At 36.3% G+C, this 23511-nt stretch overlaps 1 protein-coding gene across 12 annotated transcripts in view; it reads left to right on the forward strand.

Moving 5' to 3' along the window:
* KLC1 (kinesin light chain 1) overlaps positions 1–23511 on the forward strand; it is a 46397-nt gene that overhangs the window by 21076 nt on the left and 1810 nt on the right. For 2 of the 12 annotated variants that reach the window (XM_075104014.1, XM_075104015.1), the window contains 12 exons: positions 1701–1779; positions 3735–3960; positions 4482–4569; positions 5202–5303; positions 5949–6122; positions 6273–6372; positions 7268–7317; positions 7409–7476; positions 8917–9025; positions 12515–12676; positions 17970–18100; positions 22606–22672. In XM_075104014.1, the coding sequence (XP_074960115.1) occupies positions 1701–1779; positions 3735–3960; positions 4482–4569; positions 5202–5303; positions 5949–6122; positions 6273–6372; positions 7268–7317; positions 7409–7476; positions 8917–9025; positions 12515–12676; positions 17970–18100; positions 22606–22672 (1356 nt within the window). Of the gene's footprint in view, positions 1–1700; positions 1780–3734; positions 3961–4481; positions 4570–5201; positions 5304–5948; positions 6123–6272; positions 6373–7267; positions 7318–7408; positions 7477–8916; positions 9026–12514; positions 12677–16585; positions 17221–17969; positions 18101–22543; positions 22673–23511 lie in introns of those variants that run through there. The other 10 variants (XM_075104020.1, XM_075104019.1, XM_075104017.1 and 7 more) reach the window with 8 other exon arrangements.

Genomic DNA, 23511 nt, shown 5'->3' on the forward strand with positions numbered 1-23511 from the left:
GCTCATTGGGGACTTGAGGCTTATTTTGTCTGCAAGAAAAATACTCAGTTTTCATGTAGAGAAACCAGTGTGTAACTTTTATCTGTTGAGAATTTACACTAGCATAGGATGTTATTGAATCCCCTTTCATCACCTTCTGCTAGACATTGTGATCATCTGCACATTTTCAGTCATGTTTAGCTAGCCCATTGTGTTACATATACTTCGATTCAGAGAGAAAATGGATAACGTTTTAATTTAGAGAAGTAACATCACTTAAAAAGGCTTCTGAATTATTGGCCCTTCTTGTTATCCTTTTGTTTTCTTAAATCAGATGGTACTGTAAAGAAAGATCTCATTTTGTGTGTTTTTTATAACCAATTATTTTAGCAACATAAAGGTTGAAAATGTATGCATTTTAGTCGTGCTTAACTGACTGCTTGACTAAATCCTTTTTAACATATTGTGAGTAGTGAGAGTTGTTTAGGTCAGTTGCACGTAGAACTTCTCAGTGCTATTTCATGAGTTGGTATTTGTAGCTGAATACTGCCAGTGAAGCCTATTTAGAAGAGGGGCAGGAGAAGGGAATACTGGCATTTCGATGTGCTAACTGTTGAACTGTAATCTGCAGATGGCCTAAAGAGCACCATTATTTGAAGTTTAATTGGCAAATAGGGTCAAAGTAAGCATAGCATCTTCGTAGTTCCACTAGCCATATGGACAATCTCTGCTGTTAGCCTTTGAAAATAGTCAATTGTATATACTCAGTGTGAGGTTGGAATCAGCATGCTTAAAATAATGAACTTCCCAGCTGAGATCTAGTCCCATCAATCTGCTGTTTTTGCAGAGCACCCACTTTGCCACCATTGAACTTGAACGCTGGCAGCAGCAGCTGAATTTTTTGATCTGTGGAAAAAGGTGTTGGATGGAGAGCCAGAAAAATAGGCATGTGTTCTGCTCCTGGGTTTTCTCCTAAGATTAACATTTCTGAGAACTTCAACTATTTATATTGTGTAGATTCACATTTAAGAAGCAGGATTGAGGGGTGATCTGTTTCTTTATTTTACATGACTGTGGGTTTTGGAATGATCTTTGGGTGTTTAAAATCGATATACACTGATAGATTGTGCAGAAACTGATACAGTTCCAGATGGAGATTGTTGGAGATTAATTTCCTTCCAAGTGATTTTTTTTTTTTTGAGCCTTACAGATCACAATTGCATAATCTATTATTTGTGCAGAAGTTGAGCACTCAGAAATTGAGGTGACAGAACTAAAGCTGCTGGTGCAACTTTATTCTCCTTCAGGAGATGAATCTCCTTATTCCTCTCCCTTGCTCACCTATAACTGCATTTATGACTAAAAAACTACAGTGGACAATTCTGTATTCCGTAGCACTCACTCTTCACCGGGTGTTTGCATTAGAGTGTCTCTGTAAGAGTAACAAATGTGTTCTTGTGTGCTTAAATTGAGACTGAAATCTAGGAGACCTGTTTTCTATTCCTGGCTTTTCTGAAGGTGTCCTGTATTGTTTTGGGACAGAGTGTGTAAATACATTTCAACGTAAGACCTTCATTAAACTTCTGTGAGAAATGTTATTCTTGGCAGTTCCTAAATTCTGGATGTGGGGTTTTCCGTTAATGTTTCTGTTTAAATGGATTGTCCCTTTATGCCTTAGATTTAAGTGTAACATTCTGTTTGGGTTTGGGGTTGTTCAATAGGAGGATAAAGATACAGATTCCACTAAAGAGCCTTTGGATGACTTATTTCCTAATGATGAAGATGACCAAGGACAAGGAAGTAAGTGTACTTCAAATGAGAATGTTAGTGTATTTCTGCAATGCAGAATATAAAGACGCTCTTTACAAAAATTAATCCATGCTTGGGGTTCTCTGGGACACAGTGGAGTGGTGAATGCCTGTGCTAGAATAAGGAAACCAGTCATTGATACACAATACTACACATTGATATGTATAGAACTGGGGTGTAGTTTTTTAAAGAGAGTGTACTACCTGTTATAAAGTTCTTGAGACTGACTTCAGTACAAAGTTGGTCCCGCAGCCCTTCCTGTGGGCCTCAGAATGGAAAAGGTTTGTTCCAAGTGACTGAGACGGATTCTGAAACATTGAAGCTTTTCAATGGTCTGCCCAGATGGTGAATTCTGTTAATGACCATTTTAATGATCTGATTTAACAATTTGGGGCAGGTTTTAGTAGGAAGTCTTTGTCATATAATCTTTTGTCCTTTGCTGAGATTGTCTTCCTTAGTGTTACTACTCATTCTAGAAATACTGTCTTCAGGTCAGAAGGACTGGTGAATATACAGTTAAGTTTGAGGTAGGGGTATGGTATTGTGATTGAAAGAAGCCATTAATAGATAGTGCTTGCTTAGTGAAGTGTGATTTTCATATGGGTGTAAAGCTGATGTTACACAATGTATTGATACTGTAGTGTATATGCAGTGTGCTAGTAATATAAAGGTTCTTAGTAGACAAATGACTTCAGAAGAAATGTCTTGAAGGGTCCCACTCTTGTAATCAGCAGAGTTTCAGATGTCCTTTATGGGCACATATGCAAGATAACACTGTGTGCTTGATCGCATGGTAATGCTGTCCATAGCCAGCAATGGAAGAAGACTTGAAGAGTTTAGAATAGGTTAGTGTTGACTGTGAATTCCCCCCTGAGCTCATCCTTCTTTCCGTAGAATTTTGTAGTAGGAAAACTGAATGGCAAAGCTGTCTGTATACCCGTGTAGTCAATCTACCTGATTTTGCTTTACAGAAGACAAAGTTGATGTTTCACTAACTTCCTGGACTTCCAGGAAAAATACTTAAATTGTACAGTGCTTTGGTGGGCAGCAATTGTGGGTGTAGGCTTGGAATTTTATGATTCCACTGACATAAAAAGTCTCCCATGTGCTGCGAGAGAGTGTTTTGCCCAATAGAAAGGAGAGAAGAAAGTCAGGCTGACAGCTGGAGCCCTTATCCTGGCTGGTGTCTAGAATTTAATGAAAATGAGTAAGAAGTAATTTTCTCGATCCTCCCAGAAATCTCTCAGGTGAAGAGAAAAAGGGTAGTAGATCTTTGGGGGGAGTGGGAGGGTGGGGGTCGCAACAACAAAAGGTTAGGAGCTACTGGAAAATAAGTGACTGACGCTGACGGTTAGTAAGTAAAACCTAAAGGTTGACACTGGCTTTGATGACTCAGTGCCTTTTCTCTTGCAACTGTTAGCTGCATCCAAGGTGTTTTAATCCTTTAAGTGCCAACCTTAAGTGAGCCTTGGTACAGCAAACAAAGGGAAACAAAAAATTTTGTATGTTTAGAGAAGGACAGTAAAGCTTTTCTGCACATTTGAGCTTTTCTGCAGGTGTTTGGCTTGTCTGTGTTGATGTTCCTGTTGGTAGGGGAACATCAATATTTGTAAGTGCAAAGTTTTTATATAATTTTGGGAATTGTTAATGATTTTCTGAGCTGAAGTAGTCTGCTTCCTTCATTGGTTTATTACATTCACCCCTTTGAGCTAATAGAAGTGTAAAATAATACAATACTGGACAGAGTGTGAAGAATAAAATGGTCATATTTTTCACTGTTACTGTTCAAGACAGCATGAGTGCTGTGAGGTGTGTTCTAATACTAATGCTTTGTACTGAAGAAATAAAATTCAGTGAGTCTCATTTTGTGTCACTGAGCAGTAACATTAGATGTTTTAGTTACAGTCATCTTTTAAACAACTTAAAATCTTGTGGATTTCTTTCAGTTCAACAGCAGCATAGCAGTGCAGCAGCTGCTGCCCAACAAGGTGGCTATGAAATTCCGGCAAGATTAAGGACCCTTCATAATCTAGTTATTCAGTATGCTTCCCAAGGTAGATATGAGGTTGCTGTACCTCTCTGTAAACAAGCTCTTGAAGATTTGGAGAAGACTTCTGGTCATGATCATCCTGATGTTGCCACTATGTTGAACATACTTGCTTTGGTGTACAGGTTTGTATAGACATAGATAAATATTGGTGAAATACAGAGTTAATATTTGGCTACAACCTGCTAATGTTCGGACTAACATTTTTTTGCCTGTTGTATTATTTTCCATTCCCTGTTTTTTTAATTAAAACCCTCAAGAGGGTCCTGCAATATTTATATGTTTCCCTATACTTAAAAGTCAAACAGGTTGTTGCATTTTTGCCTGTGCCTCTGTTGTGGGAGTGAAGCTGGTTTTGATGCTTTTTTTTTTGTTTTTGTTTTGTCTGCTCGAGGAGGCATATCTTGATTACCCACTTACAGATAATCTAGAGGTATAGATTAGACAGCAGTGTAGAAGTAGTACATGCTAGTACTCAGCCAGCAAACTACTTTACAGTTACAGGCTTCAGGTTTTTACTTCCTGATTTCTGAATATACACTCTGCTTTTGTACTAGCATCTTTAGGCCAGTACTGAAGTCAGCTTCATTTTAATGACTTTCTGTTCTGAATTCCCCTGTATTAATTATGACTTTTCAAAATTTAGAGACCAGAACAAATACAAAGATGCAGCAAATCTCTTGAATGATGCCTTGGCTATCCGTGAAAAGACTTTGGGCAAAGATCATCCTGCGGTTTGTATACATGCAATATATATTCTTAGTTGTGTTTTTCGCTGAATTATTTTCAACTCATTCTAACATTAAACTCAACAGGACAGTTTTTAAGACCTGGCTTATCTCTAAACAGTACAGGTAGGAGGCCACAATGCAACATGTTTTGTTTTCTCTTAAATATTTAACATACCTTTTGAGCGTTATATTCAATGCTGTTTCACCGCAAATGACTTGCACATACTTGATTCCAGATTGAATGGATTTTCTATGGGAAGTTAATTTGGGAAGAAAGATTTTAATTTGCTTTCTCAAATCACTTCATTAAACTCAGATTGAAGGTGTACTGATTTGTTTCACTGCTGCTTTTAAGTGTTTAAAAGTAATGTAATATCTCACTTCATGTAGCCTGTGTGAAGCAGGGCAGCTCTGACTATAGATGTGAGAGGTAACTCTGTAAGAGAACGTATGAAGAAAATATATGCACTAAATGACATTTCCACGAATGAAGCAGAAATACGCATTTAATAATAATTATTTCTTCATCTGCAAATGGAAAATTTGAAAACATCAATGCATTGCAGATGTGTTCATTTGCCAGATACTTGTATGAGCAAATTCCAGTGTAATTAATATTTCTCTACTGTTGACAGGTGGCAGCAACTCTAAACAATCTTGCAGTACTTTATGGTAAACGGGGAAAATACAAAGAAGCTGAACCATTGTGTAAGCGAGCTCTGGAAATCAGAGAAAAGGTATGAGTAAAAGGACACAGCACCTATGAACGGATTTTTTGAGGGAGGGAGCAAAGTTACACTCTCAAATTCTTTTGTGTTTTGGTGGGGTAGGTCAGCCAGATAAACCACAGAGGTAGCAATGCCCTGGTAGTTAGCAGTGTCTGAAATTCAAAACAGCAGTAAGTTCCAGTAGTCCTTCAGAGCTGTTGGAGTGGTCTCGGTATATTCTAAATTCTGTATTTTGTAATTCATCTTCTTTACTTTTTTCTTTTCCCTTTGATAGTTAAGTAATCTTTGATTTGACGAGACAATTGAAATTAAATGAATCACAGAATCACAGTTAAAGTTTTTTAGTTGATTTTTCTACGACTATGTGGATATTTATTCTAGTCCATGAGGCTGAATGCCTGCATCTTCAGGCTTCTTTATATAATATGCTGCATATAATGTTGTTATACTCCTTTCAATATTCCTGTTATGAATTGTTCTTCAACATTCTCAGTTTGTAGCGAAATTGAGTGATTGTCGTGCCTTCCAAATTCAAATTTTACTTTTGTCTTCCTCATGTTGAATTGATGAGGAATAAAAACTAATGGGGTATTTCTAAATGATGCATTTCTAAACGCTGATGTGATATTTTAATAGAAGGTATTTCATTTTCAGGTCCTGGGGAAAGATCACCCTGATGTTGCCAAACAATTAAATAACTTGGCTTTACTATGCCAGAACCAGGGTAAATATGAGGAGGTTGAATACTACTATCAGAGGGCACTGGAGATATACCAGACTAAGCTGGGACCAGATGATCCAAATGTTGCAAAAACAAAGAATAACCTGGTAAGCCCTTTATAAAGCAAATCTAAGAAATGGGAGTATTTTCTAATGAATTGAAACACACCTTTACTCAGCATGTATGGTATTTATTATTTATCAAGCTAAATAAAACATTGTGCTGATATATCTTTTGGGGGGATATTTTGTTTTCAGGCATCCTGCTATCTAAAACAGGGCAAATTTAAGCAAGCAGAAACTTTATACAAAGAGATTCTTACTCGTGCTCATGAACGGGAATTTGGCTCTGTAGATGGTAAGAAACTTAATCCCTAGTTTTGAATGTATGCTTGATTTTTGTAGTTACTATGAAATACAATTAGCTTCCTGCAGATTGTATCCTGGTTAAAATTTTTGTCTGCTTGAGGTAGACTTAAAAAGTGTGAGATTATAGATGTGTTGGAAGTACATTCATCATAAAAAGCATTTAGATACACCAGTAATATTTGATTCAAAAGGATTGTTTTTCTTACATGAGGTAGACTTGGTAGGCTTATGTTTTATGGATTGTATTTGTGGTGTAGTTTATCTTATGCCCAACCAAAACTAATTTTGGTATTGTTATAGGGGCAGAAAAATGTATGTCACTTTCCAGTCACAGGAAAAAAATCAGTGCAATATTTTTAATAATTTTTAATGATTTTTAGTAACTACATTGCTAATGTGAGTCCTCCATTAATACATTTTAAGAATGGGGAAAATACCCTTAAATTGTGAACTACACTGTACACTGAAGTCAAATGGATTTTACCAACTATAAATCACAGTGAAGAATTTTCATTGCATTCCATGACAGTAGCATCTGCACCGCTTAGTAGATGTCAAAACAATTGTTACAATAAAAAAAAGAAATGTGTGTATTCTACCACAGAACTAGGCACGTGACAAATTGATGGCAGCATGTACTGACTTCAGAGCTTCTCAGAAGTAACTGTTTCGAAGTTCAGATAAGAAAAGACAGAATTATAGAACTATATAACGAGAGGTGCATGTTCTGTTTATGTGCTGCTTGTAGTACGGACAGTAAGCTTTTTTGTGGTGGTAATAGCATAATTCTCTGGTTCACCACTTCATTTCAGAAGGGTGAAAATCAAGCAATGAATACTTTGTAATTTTGTACTTCTTTAAAATATTTTCTTCTACTTCATCAGATGAAAATAAGCCTATTTGGATGCATGCGGAAGAGAGAGAAGAATGCAAAGTAAGGCTGCTGTCATAAATACTTTTTTTTTGAGCTCTTACTTTTTAAGTTACAAAGCAGTTATTTTTCTTCAATGTTACTTTTGTTTTAGGGAAAGCAAAAAGATGGCACATCTTTTGGAGAATATGGTGGCTGGTACAAAGCTTGCAAAGTTGACAGGTGAGGAACTTCTTTACAGGACAAACAATGTGGCAATACCTAGTATACAGAAATGTCAGATTTAAAGTATGTTTGAAAATGAAACTGAACCAGCTGCCTGCTTAGGACACTAAAAACCATAGTATTAAAAATTAAGGCCCCAAGACTGGGTTTCGGGAACACAGTAGCAGTTTTCAGGTCCCAGGGCTGCTCTTAATCTAGGCTGGTTAGATCTAGTAAGTGACATAAAAATTCACCACTTGTGTTCTTGGCAGTCCTTTGCATGGAAGCGTAGGTCACCTTTCTTTTTTTTATACTGTTGGTTGGCATATGTGCTCTCCCTGCCCCAGAAAGACCTCGAGAGAGGGCCAGAAGCAAAAAGGAGACTGCAAATAACAGCCTTGAGTTTTCTAGCTGGGACAAGAAACAAAGTTAACCTGCCTTAGTTCAGCATTTTGTGAGTTTCTAAAGCTTGCAGAGTATAGTTTGGTGTGAATGAAAACATGTACCTTAACACAGAAGAAGAGAAACAAGGACTTCAGCTTGGATTATACTTGATGAAATATTTTTTCTGCTTGCTTTAATTTTATTCCTTTTTTTTCTGTACTGTGCAGCTGGTACAATGTAAGAGAAAGCCTGCAGCTAGTACTGATAATCTTCAGTGAGGGTTTTTTTTCCTCTGTGTCTGAATTCTTATATTTAACAAGTAACAGAACCTTTGTACTGTGGAAATCTGTTTCTCCATCCTGAACACTCTGCGTGCAGTACATTTTGTTGGTTCGTTTTTCATATACTAGTTCATTCTAATGCATGAGGAAATCTTTTCTCTGCTGTTACTGGAGGAAAACTTCAAGCAACAATACTGTGACTGAGATAATTCTCATTGTGTCATTGAAACAAAAATGTCTTGTTGGAGCATGAGACTTGTTAATGGAATACAGGATGGGGTTCCCCCCACCCTTTATTGTTCAATCTAGTTTGAATGCATAGAAACTCCAAATAGGTACGAAGTAAAAGCTGATGAAAGGAACTGGTAATTTGTTTTGAGACTAATACGTGCTACGGTAATGGTCACTGTATTTATAAGTAGGCATATTTTCTGGAAGTTTCACAATTATTCGGTTGGACACACTCAGATTGAGCTAAATTTTCACCTCAAGACACATCTGAGAAACACAAGGATATAGCCCTCCAGTTCTGAGTAGATCTAGAGGCTAGTTACTAACTTCCAGTTTCAGGGCTGTGAACTAATCATAATGTGAGCCATTAATGCACATTGAAAGGGCTTAACAGGTTTTCCCATGTACGTGAAGTACAGTATAGTATATTTCAAGAGAGGCTTATTAAATAATTACAAAAAATATGATCAATATTTAAGTTTTTATTTGTGAATTAAGAGTTTTTTGTGTGTGTGCATATGTGTGTGTATATATACACCTTTTTTTTTTTTTTTTTAATTAGTCCAACAGTAACAACTACCTTAAAGAACCTTGGGGCACTTTACAGACGGCAGGGCAAATTTGAAGCTGCTGAAACATTAGAAGAGGCAGCAATGAGATCTCGTAAACAGGCAAGTATGAAAATTTGTCTTGATATTTCTGCATTGTGGCTGTGTGGATTTGCAACTTCAGTATCTATCGTACATGCAAAATATATAAACTCTTAGCTATTCAGTGCCTGGTGCCTGGTGTCACCCTCTAATTTCAGTCTGAACTGGTGATAAACTGATACCCTCTTAACACCTGCGAACTGGTTAATTGTTAGGGCAGTGGCACCATGTACCAGCAGCATGATTCAAACTGGGAGTGAAATTAATGTGGAAAATGGAAGAGCAGAAAACATTGTGGTGACTAGCAGTCCTCTCAACTGGCTACGTGTCGTGGGAGAGAGACTGTAGCTAGGGGAAAATGGAGAGTGTCTGTTGATGATGTCCTTTGCCAGTAGCTGCCAAACTTAAAACTGTTCTGTTTCTGTATACAACTGACGGCGACTGGTGCAGACCTTCAGAAGGCTGTTATAAATTTATCAGTTGCTGTTTTTGTTACTTTTACAAACTGATGGGATGGATATTACACTTTGGGGGGGGGGGGGGGCTATTATCCTTTTAATGGGGAGAAGTTCTGTGCTGTCTCTGTGCTCTCAAATCTGCTGTTCAAGTAACACTTTCTCACAGTCTTAGAAGGTGGCAGAGGGTTTGTTTTTGTTGCGGTTTTATTGGCTTTTTGTTTTTCCTTTCATACAATGTCTTTATAGAAGTACATAAGACTGGATAAGCAAACACGGCTTGTCAGTCAGTTTAAAATGAAAAGCAAAGTAAGAAATTACAAGTGATTAAGAAATTTGGAAAGTTCTATTTTAATTTTGTTTTTTACGCAATAGTAAGATTTGTATATTTTTCAGAAGTAGTTTGTTTTATTGTGGTGGTGTTTTGTTTCTTTTGTTTTTCCTTAGATGTCCATGTAAAATTCTAAACTCAAATTCTAAATGGAAGTAATCTGTCTTGGGTGGTGGATGATATATTTTTTGATACTATATTATTTTTTATTGGTTATACTGATTTGCAGTTGTATTTTAAAGAATGATACTGCAGTGTTTGACGTATATAAAAGCAGATTGCTGGAAAAGAGAGGGCAAAAAAGTTCTTGGCAAACCTCATATTATTCTAGTGACTTCAGCAACAGTTCCCTTTGATGTAAGGTGCCGTAAGTACATTCTTCCACAAAAAATGATGGAAAACTTGAGTGTTTGCCATATAAGTGGAATGAAACTGGTAAAAGTAAAGTATGAATCTGGGAGAAAAGTTCTTCAGCAAGGAAAATTCGGGGGGGGGGGGGGGGATATGGATATAGCTGATACAGATGCTCTCTTTTATTGAGGATCATTTTCACATACTTTTACTGAAGGCTCATTTTTGGTGTATCTCTCATTCGAATGTGATTTGAAGATAAACAAATGTGCGCTGCACCTTAATATGTTTGTTTTGGTTCTTAGTTTAACTGTTGCAATTACACAGGATAATTTTTTAGTGAACAGGTATAACCAGGATAAATTGGCATAATAGTAATAAGAAGACTGTAAGAAAACTTAGCTTGTACTTACGTTTGTTTTCTTTTTTTTAAATATATGTATAAAAACCCCAAAACAGAACACCAGCTTTTCAAGGTCAAATTTTTACTGTGAAGCTTGCAATTGATTATTTGGGAATTAAGGATGGGAGATCTTGCTACTGGAGAGCCCCTAGTTAATCAGCCCACTTCTGGCTTGCCAGTACCACTTGAAGAACTTGTCTCCATTTTCCACAGAGCCTCGTGGAGGCTTGTAGCTGCTACTTCGTTAGGCATGCTTCAGATTTTCATTGGTGCATCATATACCACCTATATCATTATACCATAATACATCACATTACGCACAGCACCAGATTTGGACATGTAGGAAACAATGCTGTCTTACTAGCAGTGTTTAACACTACCTTTGTATTCTACATCATTAAAGTAAAGGAGGACAGACAGGGTTAATGCATGTTCCCTTCTGAGCTAAAAGCAAAGAGGGACTTTGTTCCCAGTTCCCAGGTGTGGAAAAGCGTCGGTCCTTCACAGCTCTCTTCTCCTTCATGCGTTTTTTTGTTTGTTTGTTTGCTTTAGCTTCTGGGATGTATAGGCTAAATTTTTAAAGACTAGTGAAGTTCTTTGTCCTTCATCTTTCATGGCAGAATCAAACAAACGAGGAAAGTGCAGTTCCCTGTATTCCCTCCCCCACCACCCCCTAACATGTGAGGTAAATGAGAGACAGTAGCTGTGGAACAGAGCCTAGAGGTTATGTGATGCATCACCTCCTCCGTGATTTCAAATAACTTTATGCTTTTCATGTTCTGTGCTGCTAAAGGGTTTGGTGCAAAAGCCATTATGAGCCTGTGCTTCTCTACTGTCTGAGAGCTGTAGCCACTTCTGTGCACCATACGGCCACGTGGAAGTGAAAATACATGATCATTATGTGTTGGTTTCATGCTTGCTTCTGCATAGAATTCCATTAGAGAGGGCTGTTCTGCTCTTCAGTTAGTGGAAAGCAGCTGTGTGTGGACCAAGAACCTGATTTCTCCATGCCACTAAAATAACTTCCGTTCTTATTCAGGCACTTTCAAGCAGAATTTTGGCATGATTTTCACTTTCTGTATTGTGGTAGACCTTATGGGTTTGTCACACAGATCTCCTGCGGCATTTGCTGCGAATGCTGCACAGTGAAAGATGCAGAGTGTTTTCTGACATGCAAGGTGATCATTGGGGATCTGTTCATATCAGCAAATACCATTAATGGTGTGGGGTATAGGTTTATTATAAGGAAAACAAAACTGAAAATAAGTATGATTTGAGCTTTGTTACTTTCTAGTTTCTGTGTTAAAGATTTTGCCTCTATTTTTCAGGGTTTTCATAGAGGTATTTTAGCACTTTTAAGAGATTTAAAGGATTATTTGATAATTGATGGGCATTCGTTAACACAAAGTAAACACATTTTATTGACTATCGAGTCTGTTCTATTACAAGCTTATTTTCTATTTGATGTCTTTCTGAAGGATAAATTATACTAACGTGCCAAGTGCCATATGTTAGTATTTTTAAATAACACAACCTGTGTCTTGGGTATTAGATGTTCAGACACCTGCAATGTTCTTTCCAAAGGTGGGTGAATGCTGCACCATTTGATAAGCGGAAAACTGAGAATTGCATTCATGATGTATAAATGGCTTAAATATTGAGCTGGTGGCCACATGGCTTCAGGTAAGTGACAGGAACAGCAAATGGCTTTGACAAGTGATAGGGAAGGAGGAGAAGAATGGCAAGTCACTGAATCCTCAAGCTGCCAAACTGTCTGACCACTTCATGCTATGTTGATTCCTGCCATGTATAGACGGCAACTCATCCTGACTGCCTTTTGAAGGCAGAATCAGGGTAATGCAGTTATGAGTTTGATTGACTTCTTTCTTGGTACAGTTATTGTGTGTAAGTTGTAGATTAATACACCTCGTAATAAAATGAAACCTTTTCTCATTTTACCTATTTCTCAGGGTCTTGACAATGTTCATAAACAGAGAGTTGCTGAAGTGCTGAATGACCCTGAGAGCATAGAAAAAAGGCGAAGCCGAGAAAGCCTCAATGTTGATGTGGTAAAGTACGAGAGTGGTCCTGATGGAGGCGAGGAAGTGAGTATGAGCGTAGAATGGAATGGGGTAAGTACAGTACACAGTTTAAGAAAATAGCATAGACAAATTATCACCGTAACAAATATGGTTGTCTATTCACCAGCATAACGTGGTTTCAGTAGTTTCTTGGTCTACTTTGTAATTTTGCAGAATCATTTAAGAAATGAAGAGTAACACTTTGTTTTTCATAACATCATGTAAAAAAAAAAAGTAACATTTTAAAGCTTTAAAACACCCTTTCTCTTCTTGTTCTGAATGGTGAAGTGTCCCAAGCAGTAGTATTTAAGTTGTTTAATGCTGATTGAGTGTCCTGGTTATGGTCTGGTGTAAAATTGCTTGTCAGTGGTTTCTTTTTACTGGTAGAAATACTCTGGCAATTAACTTACTTTCGCTTTTGTCCTTTTGATGCCATATTTGCCCATATTTTAAATGTTTTGGTTTTTTTAAAATACTGCATCTGTTGGAATCACAAGGAATACTTGCTATGGAGATGTATTAAGTGTTAGCCATTTTAGAGTAAAATAAAGTGATCAGTCTAACACTAAAATACTTCCAATCTCCTCCTTTACCCAACTTGTTAGAGGAAAGCACATAACTTTTCAAGCTGCTATACAATTATTTTTAAGAGGCAGTGTCATCAAATAACAATGTGATAGTAACTTCACGTTTCTTAAGTGAAATATTACTGTCATTTTCCTGTATTAGAATTTGACTGGAGTCAGGGCTTGTTCCTATCTGTCTCCCATATGTTGGCTGCACTTTATAACACTGATTGTCATAAAGTAAAAACATACATATATATATATATATATAAATGTGATTACATATGCATTTTTCTAACCATTGTTTTCCTTTATTTGAAAGACAGTGGGGGCTTTCAGTTATTGATCTGGCTTACATAGTTGTTTGCTTCTGTCACCAGCTTTCCCGTGGTTTATTCCATTGCTGGCAATGGGATATATATTGCACTGTTAACTAACTCCCAGCTGCAGTTCTGCTGAAAATATTCTGTTAGATTATTGAAGTGCTGTTGCCTGCTTTTCCTGTATGGGAGGGGAAGTAGCCTACTTTGCAATGTTGAATGTTCCGAAGTTTCATTTATCTTAAAATAGCTATCTCTTTTTTTTTTTTTTTTTTTTTAGCTGCATGAGACAAAGCTTAACATTCCAAAGAAACCTTGATAAAACACATACTGCCTTAGTCTTAAAGGAGCATGTTCTTTCCATCTTTGCTTTTGTCTCATTGTTTTCTTGGCATTGGTGTTCTCAGTGCCAAGACAGTCAATCAGCATCTATTGTGAATAATACTGCATCATTAATAAAGCCAAAGTAAGGTTGGATAACTCTTTAATTTTCATTTTGCCCGTTTGGCATTAGAACTGTGTACTGTACTCCTCCCTTAATTTTCGCTGTACTTTGCATGAATATATGTTCTAAATGGATTAAACTTTTTTCTGTTATTGACATTAATTAAACAAGCATGCAGGTTTTGGGTTGAAAAGGCCTTCTGGAAAAGCACTAGACGGTATTTCTAGGTCAATATTAGAATCAAACTCAGTGATAAAACTAGTTGATCTAAAAAATTAAATTTTGACCTGTCAAGACAAACAAACCTTTCATTTTTAGTATGCTGAAGTGGCATTGCTTTATTCTCATCCTCGTTATTTCTTCCCCCCTTCCCCCCAAGGTATTGTGTATTGCATCTTTTACGTAAAGTGGGCAACTCTCTCTCCCTCTACCCTGCTAGTGTTTCTGTCTCAGTGCTGTTCTTCCCTCTACTTTATATCGTGTAGCTTCTCTTTACCCTCCTGTGTTCCCTCCAGACAAAATATTCTGATTCATAAAGTGTAGTAGAATTTTTTTTTATCAGGCAAATACTTCTGTATGCAGAGCCTGAAGAGAGGCCTGCCTTTTCCCTTTAAATTCTTCTGAAGTGGTCAAGCTCACTCACGTTCTTGGCTGTCAGAGGATAGGTGGCATGTGTAAAGCAACAAACTTCAACGAAAAAATTATGTTGGAAGATGTATTGTAATTTGGTTACATACATTGATATGGAATGTGATAATTATTAAGTGTTATATGCTTTCATGTAGTGGCTTACATTCTTCGAAAAAGCATGGAAATATCTATTGGAAGCAGATCTGTCATTAACTATTAAAATGCACATGCTAAATGAGGTGATGTAGTGCATGTTTACATGTTTCATATAAAGTCCATCCCTTAAAGTTCACCGAAGATACTTGAAAATGCAAGAAAATACTTTGTCTTAAAAATTCAAGGTAGAAATCCCAAGATTTTTATCCCTTACTATGTTTGTATATTAAAAATGATAGCATTTGTAATTGCCATTTTCATAAATTGATCTTGCAGTCAGTTAGAGGACAGATAAAAATCTTCGGGGTATGATAGTGTTTATAATTTAAGATAATGTTTTTAGTGTGAGGAAGTACCTTTTAGTATTCTAAACCATATGCTTCAAAAATACAAGCTTCGGGGCACATAGTCCACTTTCAGGTGTGAAAGCAATAAATTTTACTACCATAGATTAGCTGGTATGAGTTTCTCTTATTTAATAAGAGGTCTCAGACAGCAGCATTGTAGCAGACAACTACAAACTGCGGGAGATGATGGTGAGGAGGTGTAAGCAAAAGTAATGTGAATCTCATTCTGGGTGACGTAAAAATTGGCAATTAATCTTTGCCCTTGAAACAGATATCTCATTTTTTTGTTTGTTTGTTTACACTGGATTTAGGATTTTCTTTTTCTCCTAAACTTATGTTTTAAAGGTGTTTTGTTAACCCTGCAGTCAGTGTTTAACTTGGAAGTTCAGTGTGTTTATTTCAGATTTGAAGTACCCAAAAGCTTGTCTGCTTCTTCCTAATGTGCCGGTTAGCATAAGTTATACTCTATAGCTTGCCTTTGTTCATTGGATCATTGCCACTACTCTAACATCACTGGTTTAAGACAACAGGAATAATTAGCCTTTTCACTGATCTAATACTTCTGATTGGAATTTAGACTTCAATTTATCCAATCCTGAAAAGCTGAAGCTATTTTTTGGAAGTGTAGAAAACAATTTAGTGTGAAACATAAATACTCAGATTTTGATCTTCTGATCACTTGGTAACAAGGCATTTTGCCATCTGCAAGAATAATTTTAATTACTGTTCATTCCAGTTGTTATAGATAAAGGCTCTCAAAACTGTTATCTTAAGACTATCAGTAATGGTTTCTTTACTTAACACTGATAATGGAAAGCATGTAAATTGAACCGCAGCTTATATTTAAAGGTGGATTCTTTCAGCTGCCTCACTGAATTAGGGAAAGTACAGAAGTTTCCACTTGGGTAATATATATACACACACACACAGAAATATGCTCTAAAAAATACTTGAGGTCAGTTGGATTCTAATTCCTTAAAGGAATGAACAGAATTTTGTCTGGATGTTAGGGGAAGACCTCTTTCTTCTTGCGGTTTTGTTTCAAGGAAAATTCCTGACAGAAGTTAAAGCTGAAATGAATGCACCTTGCTCTGTTCCTTTCTTCTGGCTTTTTTTTTTATTATTATTATTTATTTTTGTGTTAACGTCAGCTGAAAAAAACCCCAACTTTCTTCATTTACAAGATATAGTGCTAAAGCTATCCCTCTTAAAGGTGTTTTGTATTTCATACAAATGCTAACCTGAAGAATGCGCAGCATAATTGATGCTCACTTGTACGTCACATATTAGTTATAGGGGCAAAAGTGTATAAAGATGTACGTTCTGGTAATGGCAAGGGCCTGCGCTTTGTACTTAAGGGCAGTCCAAATACTTACTCTGGGAAAAATGGTTTTGAATGTGACCTAGAAATACTGTAAACGTAACTGTTCGGAATTGAAAACTGTTGAATTTTTCCCAACAGTTTCATTCAGTTTTTCTCTCTCCATTTCTGACAGGCCTAGATGCCTTTTGTGATTCTTATACTGTCTCCTGCATGACGGGCGTGCACCATCTTCAAGCTTTAACTTCTCTCTTCAGTACTGACTGCTGTGTTTTAGCAAATCCCTTAAGATTCTTGTCAGAGCTACACTTCCCTGTAAACTGGCCATTCCTTCAGTGCTGGTGTCTTTTTTTCAGTTTTTCTATTTCTGTACATGTGTAGCTTTGCCAGATATGTATCTAGTCATACAGAATGTTATTACAACCATTTGCTGTGTAATACATTAGTTTAAAAAAAAAAAAGTAACAATGAACTTTATAAGTAGCTGTTCACTATGGAAAAAAGGTAGTTAAAAGTATCACACAAGGTGTTATTGAAATGGCATGATGGTGATCTTTACAGGAGAAAACCAAAACAAACCCCGTAACAGTAAGGCATGTTCTCCAAGTGCTTTAAAATGTATTTAGAGACTTATTACATGGTTAACATCAATATGGAACTCTGGATGTCTTCACTTATGATTATTCTACAGTAGCGTTGCTGTTTAGTCTTTGTGTGAGATTTTGGCAATTATGCTTTTCTCTACTAATCTTGGTGTTCAGTGATTTGTGTATTTGTCTTTCTAACTTCTAATAAACTCACTCCAACTCAGGTGTCTGTCTTTGTCTGCTTAGTAGTACTTTACTTTCTTCCTTTACAATTCTTCTTTCATAATCGCATAGGATTTCTGCGAAGTAGGAAGCAGTCACTTTTAATCTTCTAAACCATTGGGTTTGGTGGGGTTTCTTTAAGAGTAAGACATTTAAAAATAGGACTGTGGTCAGCTGGAAGTTTCTTTGGATCAGCACAGTAGTGCAAAACATGCAATGTATGAAAAATTCATCATGTCTTACATTCTCTTTGGTGAAAGTTAAAATGAAGCACAGGAATTTAACCATAGATGTCTCTGATCAGAGATATTTTTGTTTAAGGATTTTAGGATTAAACAAACGTGTTTGCAAGTAATGTAGATGTTTAGAAAAAAATAAAACAGTTTTTTTTCCTTACTCTGGTGGAATGCTTTTGCTTGGGGCTTTTACTCTGTTAACCACAATGCGCTCATATGAAATGGTAACATGGTGATGGTGAATTGTTTGACTGCTGTGGAGGGGTTTTATTAATTATTTTGAATCACGGCTTGAGCATGTCTTCACAATTTAGAAATCTTTGTTACAATTTGGAAGGAACCCTTTTGTTTTGTTAAAGTTATAGCTATATGATACTCTGTGTTCTGGTAATTGTACCAAGTATGTATTAATGGCAATTTAAAAAAACCTTTTTAACCAATGAAATGTTTTTGAGCCAGGTTTGGGGGAGGGCGTCAAACTCTTGCACTTTCACATCTGTTCAATTTTTTTCAGGATGGCACTGGATCTTTAAAACGCAGTGGTTCCTTTAGCAAACTTCGTGCTTCCATTAGACGCAGCAGTGAGAAGCTGGTTAGAAAGCTGAAGGGAGGAAGTTCACGAGACAGTGAACCAAAGAATCCAGGGTAATTATCTCTTCTTAGCTGTGCTGGTGTGCCCTCGTTCTGTGCCCCCACTGTAGGCTAGTCCAGTACCTAGGGCAGTGTTTTCTTCTCTGCTTAGCTAAATGCTTATCATACAGGTTTATATCATAAAGAAAAATAAAATAGGAAATAATTCCTTAAACTTAAAATGAAAGTTCTGTAACATCTGAAGAATTTTATTTGCTTTTAAGAGTTAGCTCAATTTTAACAGTGTTTTTTCCCTTTTTACTGCTTTAGCCACTTGAAGAATAGAAAAACCTCATAGAATTGGTAAACATTAGTTACCTGCAAAATTATTCTTTTCAGACAGCAGTAAAGACTAATAAATGTTACTGATTTTTACAACAAAAGCTTGAATACAGTAAACCCACAGCTAACATTCTTGTTACAGCTTAATATCTTGATATATTCTTGATATAGCTTTATATATTGCTGTGGGTATAAAGAAAATTACTGACCTGAGCCTTTCTCAGTTTTATTTTTGGAAAACCCAGACTTCAGAGAGCGGAGTGAAATGTTGAAAAACTTGAACCTAGTTGTGCATCTCATTAACATTTTGGCCTCAGTGAAGTCAGTGGTAAAAATTCAAATTTTAATGAATCTGACTTCTCACTTTTTCCTGTTTACCATATGATTATGGATTTGGATGTATGTAATATTTGTAATAAATGCATAAGAACATGGATCATTTATTGGCTGCTGCAGAGAAGTTGAAATATTAAAATGTACTACTGTTTTTCATAATAGCACTCATGGGTGTTTCCCCTCACCCCCACATGATTGCAGTCAGTTTTCCAGGGCTTTTTCCCCTTGCTGTGGAAAACTGGAACTCATTTAATTGACAGGAAACTGTATGACAGTGTGAATTTGAACTTACACTTTAAAAAAGTTAAACTGGAGAACTTGGATTACCCTCTGATGGAGCAGTTCTGTGGGTAGTACAGCAGATGATGATGATCGTAATACTGAGACAGTGACCTGGAGGCAGGGTTTCAGTGTGTTTTTGTAAGTGCTCCAATGAAGCTTTGCCTCGCTATTTTTATGTAGCTTAAAACAGAGTGTGCAGCAGCAATACACATAGAATTCTCTTCCTCGCGTATCTCTTGCAAATTCAGCTGATCTGAATTTTTAGAATTGTTCAAAATTTCACTCTCAGCTGCCAGAGACTTGATGTTGAAGGCACTGAATCAAATTCAAGGTCAAAAATCCCTTTGTATGTATTTTTACATTACTAAGAACTGCCTCTGAGATATGATACAGATTGGGAATAAACTGTGAAAAACATGTAATTAGAAGGAGGAAATATGTAAAGTAAAATGCTTTAGGAAAACAAGCAAATAGAATAAAAGGGATTTCCTTCTTTGTCTTCAGCATTAGTATTTTTATACATTAGTTTTCTGTTTATTCAGTTCTGTCTAGAGTTCATCATAGTTCAGGTATAATCTTGTATGAATAGATGCAGATATTCATAGCCAATTTTGCATTTTCTCCTTATTTTTGTGAGGCATGGAAAGGTTTTCAGTTTCTTAAAAGCCAAGAGTTTTATTCCTTGTTCTCTGTAGTAAATAGAGTTAACTTTCATCTGCAGGTAAAGTAACTCCATGATTATATGTGTAGAAAATTATGCTTACGTATAACTGAAGACATTTGGCTTTGTAGTGTCCTGTAAGAACTCCTCTGCCTCTTTATTGTCTGCGCTTTGGTAGTGTTATTTGACCAATGCAGAAGTAATCTACCCACATCAACATTAATTATACTGTGGGGTCTGTATCACCGGATAAGATTTCCTCAGATAAAGACATTAATATGAAACAAATGTGAAGAGAAAGCAGTATCTTTCTTGCTTTTTATTTTTGACAAAATATTCTTGTTTTTTAGATGTCGCTGTAGTTCTGAGAATAATTTATTCTTAAAACTTGCAATAAATGAATTGCACTGACAGGCTTTTATGTAGATATCCACATTGAGTGTGTAAGACAATAAATATTACAGTTTCTGTTCTTGTAAGATACAGACTTCTTTTAATCCTAATTTATATTTGCATTTTTTATTAAAACCAGCTCAGATTCCTGGTATTAAACACCAGCTTTGTAGACATGAAGCACAGCTGTACATACCAATTTTCCAAGAAATCATTTTTCTGAAGAAACTGTAGGAAATAATTTTTTTTCCTGCTTCTGAGCTTAGCAGAAGGGAGATTCAGTTTTTGTTATGCAAATCTTTGTGTTTTAGTGTGTTTGATAGCTGAATATTACAATACTGACATAGCACACATATAGGTCATTTTTGCTATGAAGTCAGCCGCTCTAGGTAGAAGACTTCTGTGCCTCCCTCCTTACCTGCACACCTCTGCATTCCCTGCCCAGGTCTCTATGAAGACTTGATTTTGAAATTGGTTTACACCTGTTGCTTATACTGTGCTTCTGTAAATAGTAATTGACAGTGCTGGTATGATTTGGAATGAGAAATACTCAAATAGAATTACATCAATATCCCAGCATGAAAGACAGACTGAGTTTTCATGTTGCTTGATACAGAAGGTTGAAGAGGATGAAGTGGAAAATTCATCAGGGAAACTTTCTTTAAGATCATGCCAAAAGCCTTTTTGACAAAGAACAAATCTCTTAAGAACTGTTCTTTGAAGCACACAATAAGTGAAGCATAAAGAGCTTTCAGTATCTCTATTACTTATGCACCAAAAAAACAACTGCATACTATTCGTGCAATCCTGTTTCTGACATGGAGGGAATGAAAAGTCCATTTGCTAGTCTAAAGTTCTTAAGTATGTTGATTTAAAAAACAAAACCAAAAAATCAACCAAAAAACCCACAAAAAACCTAGTATCTCATGTGTTAAATTTTTTTGTTTTGCATTGGTTTTTTTAATTGGCACTTCAGCGAGAACCTAGAAATACTTGTCTAAATTTTTACTGGTGGATTTTGTATTCCCCTGGAGTGTTTTCCATAAACCTTTATGCTCTTTCTGAGAGTTTTATGTAATGTTTCATTTGTGTTTTACAGATTAACTTACTTTGACTTCTACATATAACCTCTGATGTACATGTTTCATTGAATAAATGCGAGGTGTATACCATGCATGAGTCCTTGCTTTGTTGTTGCTAACCTCATGTCAAATATTTTTAGATTGTGTGCTTTTTAGCTTTTGAAACGTGCAAACTTAATGCTAGGAAAAACAAGTTAGCCTGTGTTCTGTGGCAGCTGTTGCCTATGTTTGTTAGTGTTTTGGTTCCTTATTCTGCTAAACCTTTGCTTTATGAAAGCTTTTAAAACTTGTGCTTGACTTTGACTGTTAGTAGTCTTGCTTCAGCAGAAGGAAAAACTGGTGAATGTTTAATGGGATCTGTATGGATAAACCTTTCCATGTTATTGGAAGGCACTGGGAACTTTGCATCAGCCAGTTCTCTCTAAACTGTAGGTAGCATTGCAGGATTAGGGCCCGATTGTGTTGTGAATAGTTCATCAAATATATATTCGAAGTACTCATTTAGTAGTTCTGAAATCATTAAAGAAGAAAAAATAGTGAAAAATGAAGGCACACATTGTACATTCTGAGTAATGAGCAGACACTTTGGGATAAAGTACATGAGATGTTCCTGTTGCAGTCACCATGGTGACAGGAAGCTTATGGCTGATCTTGAATTTCATTATACACACTCTAAAATATTTTTGTTAAATTTTGTATATGTTTGAGAAATGCAGATAAATTATTAATCCTCATCTCAAACACCAGTAGATATTACAGTTAATGCAGTGATATTTTGACTGTCGGTCGTTCCTGTGTAGGTGATTAATTTTTGTTTTCCTCATCTGTTGCTTTCAGTACAGTATTTGAGGGTTGTTGTTACCACTGCTCAGAGCGTTGTAGAGCCAAAAGCATAACCCAACTTAATTGCAGCAACCATCTTATTTCCCTTCCCTTTGAAATGTTCAAAAGAAAAGACTTTTAAAATGCTTTTGGAAATAGATTCTGGAGACTTACCTAGGTGAGGCAGAAAGTACTAAATTAATGTTTGTTGTAGCTTTTCCAAGTTAGATGCTGCCTATGTGACAAACTTGCTAATGTTTCACATTTTTTTTCCTAAACTGTCTGAATGTTTTGATGCTTTTGTAAGAAGCTGCATGAAATGGAAACTGAGAATTAGCTAATTAAAAACCAGTGCTAAATCAGCATATTAATTTGATGTGGTTTAAAACTTGAGATTTTGAGTTGAAATTAAATCAGTTGTCTGAAATGTTCAAGCTCTGAGGAGCTTTTTTTTTGTTTGTTTTATATGTAATTTAGAACCAAAGAGAAAGACATTTTAAGTGATGTAGTTATCTTGAAGGGTATCCCTTGGATCAGTTTTGGGGCTTTGTTCAACCTCCCTTAACTGTGCATTGCTCGTTGTTATACTTCTGTTTTCAGAGCCGTTAGTTTTCAGCTATTCTGATTGGTTTATCCTTGCATGTTCACTGTCCTGGTTGCAGCATGAAGCGTGCCAGTTCTCTGAATGTTCTTAACATGGGTGGCAAGGCTACTGAAGATCATTTTCAAGTAAGAAGCCCTACAATACTCTTACAAAATTGATATCATTAGTAGGGTTTGGGTTAAAAAGAGTATGATAAATAATAAACCAACAAACTCCTAGTGATTGGTAAGAACCTACTTCAGTAAGATGTTTAAAGTGTATGCTTAAGGCATCGTTCCATAACACTTTTGTGAATTATGCTTAATTTTCATTAAGTGCTTAAATCTGACCAGTAAAGAGCTTTGGCTTTTAGGTTATCAAGCAGGCTCTGGCTTTGGACCTTCTGACTATTGCAGCAGATATGAAACTTCTGGATTCTTACATTCTTGTAAACATTAATTAAAAAAACCCAAGGATTTTTAGAGCCCAGTTATGAAGCATTTTTTACTTCAGCTCCTTTATTGCACAGGGCCCAGTCATCTTAATTGCTGTACATTTTCAGATTCCCTTAAATGCCACTTCAGTTGTTTCTGAGGTTGTACAGGAGCAGTCTGTAACAGGTTGTCTGATCTATGTTGTGCTTCTGCTAATATAAAACCTTATTTTGCTTAACTGTATATGGTGTGCCCATTTCCTGTTTTTACCTAATAAGTCACTGTTTCTCACATTGTCAAATAAGCTAGTGATGCTCTGCATTCTAAACACTGTTGTGCATTTTACTAACACAGTAACTGCAACTAATTTTAGGAAGGTAAAATTGCTTCTGTTCTAAGCTGTACATGAAAGCCCAAACTGTGTGGCTTTCATTTTACTGTCGAGTGGCATAAAGGTCTGTTAACTGTATTATCTCTAATGAACGTGCTGCGGAGTTTTCTGTGGTGTGAAATGTATGCAAAACTTCACGTAGGGTGAACTTCAGCCAAAA

The sequence above is a fragment of the Phalacrocorax aristotelis genome, chromosome 9 (genome assembly GCF_949628215.1).
Source record: "Phalacrocorax aristotelis chromosome 9, bGulAri2.1, whole genome shotgun sequence".
In the NCBI taxonomy this organism is placed as follows: domain Eukaryota; kingdom Metazoa; phylum Chordata; class Aves; order Suliformes; family Phalacrocoracidae; genus Phalacrocorax; species Phalacrocorax aristotelis.